The 3998-nt window shown below is 25.4% G+C and overlaps 1 protein-coding gene across 1 annotated transcript in view; it reads right to left on the bottom strand.

Annotated features, from left to right (window-relative positions):
- LOC107475990 (uncharacterized) overlaps positions 1-3250 on the bottom strand; it is a 5944-nt gene extending 2694 nt beyond the window's left edge. Inside the window, exons 1-2 of the mRNA XM_016095701.3 lie at positions 2946-3250; positions 1816-2163 (exon numbers count right to left, since the gene is read on the bottom strand). Of these exons, the coding sequence (XP_015951187.1) occupies positions 1816-2163; positions 2946-3209 (612 nt within the window). The 5' untranslated portion in view covers positions 3210-3250. The remainder of the gene's footprint in view (positions 1-1815; positions 2164-2945) is intronic.
- Positions 3251-3998: the final 748 nt, after the last annotated feature.

Genomic DNA, 3998 nt, shown 5'->3' on the forward strand with positions numbered 1-3998 from the left:
GAAAGGACAAACTAAGTTTAAGGTCACCAAACATTGCTTCATTCCCCCAACCAAAACAATAGTACTAATTAATAATAACAAAAACAACACCCAATTTGTTGGGGAATTTAAAACAAAGACTAAGAACAACATACATATATGTACCACAAATTTGGAAACATTATCATCACCATATATTATTGCTTGATCAACCAAAAAGATAGTATACACTTAATTAACAACAAACACAAACACCCCCCATTTATTATAAGAGTAAAGTTAGGGAACCAAAAGCATATCAGCCAAAACACAGCCAAATATCTTTGGATGAATTCAAAATTTTTACAAGTTAATATATATAGATGTTTCTTCTACTATAAGTATTAGAATGTTTCTTTTTCATATTAAATGGATGTTCTTTTATATATTTTTCGAATTTGTGATTGTTAGAAGTGGATAGATTAATGTGAGAAAAAAGAGGAATGCTTTTATAGGTTTTAATTAAGTTTACTTAATCAATTTAAAATTTTTTAAATTTTGAATTTAAAAAATTTAAAATTAATTAATTATTGATATAAATTAATATAATTTTGTTTAATTTTTGTCTGATAAGCTTTTGGTTCCTTATACTTTTCCTTATTATAATTAGGAAGAGAGTTTTGCTATTTTTGTCCTTCTTTTCTCTTATATCAAGTTGATTTACTTTGTTCGATCGATTATTTAATTTACCCTATATGAATTTTGCATTATCAAATGTTTGGAAGAATATATGTGATGGATTGATGTATATCATGGAACGAGATTTAACATGAATATTAATTATTAAAAAAAATTAAATAACTCTAAAAAAATAATTATATTATTTTCACATGAGGCTCTTATTAGCTCCTTAATACATTATAGAATAATAATTACATATTGAAAGAGAATTAAACGAAGAGAAGAATTGGAAAAAAAAAGACTAATATAATCAAAACTACACTAAAACTCTAAAATGGACATATATTATTCTTAAGTGTCCATTGATAAATTTTTAACCACAATGGTAAATAATATATGCTCTAATTAAGAGATGTTGTATTCAAACTTCAAGCATTAAAAATAGTAAAATAATTTTTTTATAAATTAAATACGAGAAATTATATTTTAGAAAATAATTTAAAATAAATTATATATACACTAATTTTGTTCATATCATTATTAAATAAAAATATAGATACATTAAATAAAATAATTTCTTTTATGAATTATAAACGAAAAATTGTATTTTAGAAAATAATTTAAAATAAATTATATACCAACTTTTTTTAATATCATTATTATATAAAATATAGATATAGATAAATATATTTCTGTTTCAAGACAGTCATACAAAAAATAAAAATTTACTTGTTTTTATGTAAAGTTTATGTGAAGTTGATATTAAAAATGGTTTAATTATTCTGTTAGTTCCTATAATTTTGTGAAATTTTCAATTAGGTCTCTATATTTTTTTTGTTTTTTAGTTGAGTCTCTGTACCAAATTTTTTTCAATTAGGTCCTGTAGTAATTGGCTTAATTGTATAGGGATCCAACAAAAAAAAATTAGTGCAGAGACTCAAATAAAAAAAAAGTATAAGGACTCAATTGAAAAAAATAAATTAGTGCAGAGACCCAATTAAAAGAAAAAAAAAAGTATAAAGACTTAATTAAAAATTTCGCAAAACTATAGAAAATAACATAATAATTAAACCTTAAAAAAATTATTAAATAATTTGATAAATCTGACTAAATCATCCTTTAATAATTATCAGCTATCAATTTCGGGCGAAGAAGATAACTGAGAAACGAACTTGCCTGAAGAGCGCGACGAAGAGGACGAACACCACCTTTAGCAGCATGTGTACCAAGCCATGGAGTATGACGCCAAGCCACACTCCCATTGCTACCAGCAGCAACCTTTTGTCCACTCAAAACCAACTCTATCTGCCATTTATCTGGAACCATTTGCCACATTACAAAGCACCCTTTTTCTGAGTCACCATTATTAACACCACCGTTGCCGCCACCACTTGATCCAACCTCATCCACCACAACCATTGCCACTTTCCCGGTAGTGAACACATTCTTCACTGTCCCTTCCAATTTCCTGCACCTTGTGGCTGCACTGTAGTGTTGTATAATATATTGTGCTGATGATGATACCTATAATAAACATATTATTTTTTTTTTTTACCAAAGATAGGAGACTCAAACTCGTAACCTCTTAATTGAGTACGAGGAGACTATGCCATTTGAACTATTACTCATTGGCATAATAAACATATTATTACAAGAGGAAGAAACAAAATATATATATAATTTTTTTTTCTTTCTAAATTATCTGTCATTCTATACGTTTAAATAAAAAATAATTTAAAACATAAATGTATTATAAGTAATGTTTATTTAATTAAAGACGCAACATCTTCTATGAAAAATTATTTGGAAATTTGCTATATGTAATGTGCTAGCCAGGAAAAAGATTAATATTTAATTAAACTAAAGTAGCTAGTAGATGCACATGGTAACTGAAAACATTGGTGGCATCATATAGATAACAATTTATTAAAGAGGTTCCAATATGTAATAAGAAAGTCATAAACATAGATACACTTTTTGGCTAGGAATGAAGATTAAGATTAAAGAAGTTGATAAATGCATAAATTAAAGAAAATGATGACTAAAAATACCTTTGGAGTTTGGAGCACTTTTTGCTAACTTTTTAAGCTAGTGACTATTTTGATAGAACAACATTTCAAGTTTCAACCAATAGCTAATTTTTTATATACACGTAAATATATATAAATTTTGATATTTCATTTTGAATGATTTCTCTTGATAAAAAGTTTAAGGTGGTAAAGAAATATTAAAAAAAAAAATTAAATAGAAAGAGAAGAAAATATAATAATGGGGTTATTATATAATTATATTGGTTATTAGCTTGCCTCATTGAGGGGTAGTTTGGGGTGGACAGGGAGAGGGAAGAGAGGACAACCAAGAACACTGAGGAGGATCTTGAGGTTGGACTTCTTGTTGAATGCAATGGAGAAGTGGTTCCTGATCCAGTTCCAATTGCGCCATGAATGAAGAAACACTTTATGCTTTGATAATGATGATGATGATGAGTTCTTGTTGTTGCTGTTGGTTACATAATAATCTTGTTCTTCTTCGTTGATTGGTTCTTCTGACAATGGTGCAAGCCTTCCCATCTTACTATCAATTACTATGCTTTTTGTTGAAACTTTGAGAGGCAAAGAGAGTGTGTGGAATGAGAAAATGTGTAGAAGGAGAGTCTCTTATAATAAAAGGAACAAGACTCTTAACTAGTTATATCTGATTTGGTTTAAGCACACACGCAGGATCGGCGCGTGTGCGACACGTTTGGAAAACAATATAGTTAGTTAATTAGTTACCCCTAGAATTAAAAAAAGATGATTTGTATACTAAAATTAATTATTAAAATTAGTCATTATATATTTTTATATAAATATATATTATTTAATTTATTTTTAATATATATTTTATATTATAATATATATTTTTATACTAATAACTAATTTTGATATATATAATATGGTTGAGAACTAAAATAGCATAATTTTTAATTAATTTAAGTTGGCCTAATAATAGTTAACTTAATTACTTATCAGTTATAAGATAGATTAATTTTTAATTTTTTAGATTAAAAAATACTATAAAAAATAAAAATAAAAATAGCATATTTCTTGCTAATATAAAATATTGCATATACCACGAATTAACTATCGATGTTTGAGTATATTTATACATATTATTTTTATTTTTTAAGAAAACAATTAACTATAGAATAATCAAAAATTTATTTTATAGTAATGTAATAAAAATTTATCATGATAGAATAATTAATTTTTATAACAACATAATTAATTTTTTTTAAATACTAAATATGTATTTTTATAAGGTGATTGATTGATAATTTTTTTTTGGTCTTCTATAATATAGTTATTGTTTATTTATAC

This window comes from Arachis duranensis, chromosome 2, assembly GCF_000817695.3.
Source record: "Arachis duranensis cultivar V14167 chromosome 2, aradu.V14167.gnm2.J7QH, whole genome shotgun sequence".
NCBI classification, from domain to species: domain Eukaryota; kingdom Viridiplantae; phylum Streptophyta; class Magnoliopsida; order Fabales; family Fabaceae; genus Arachis; species Arachis duranensis.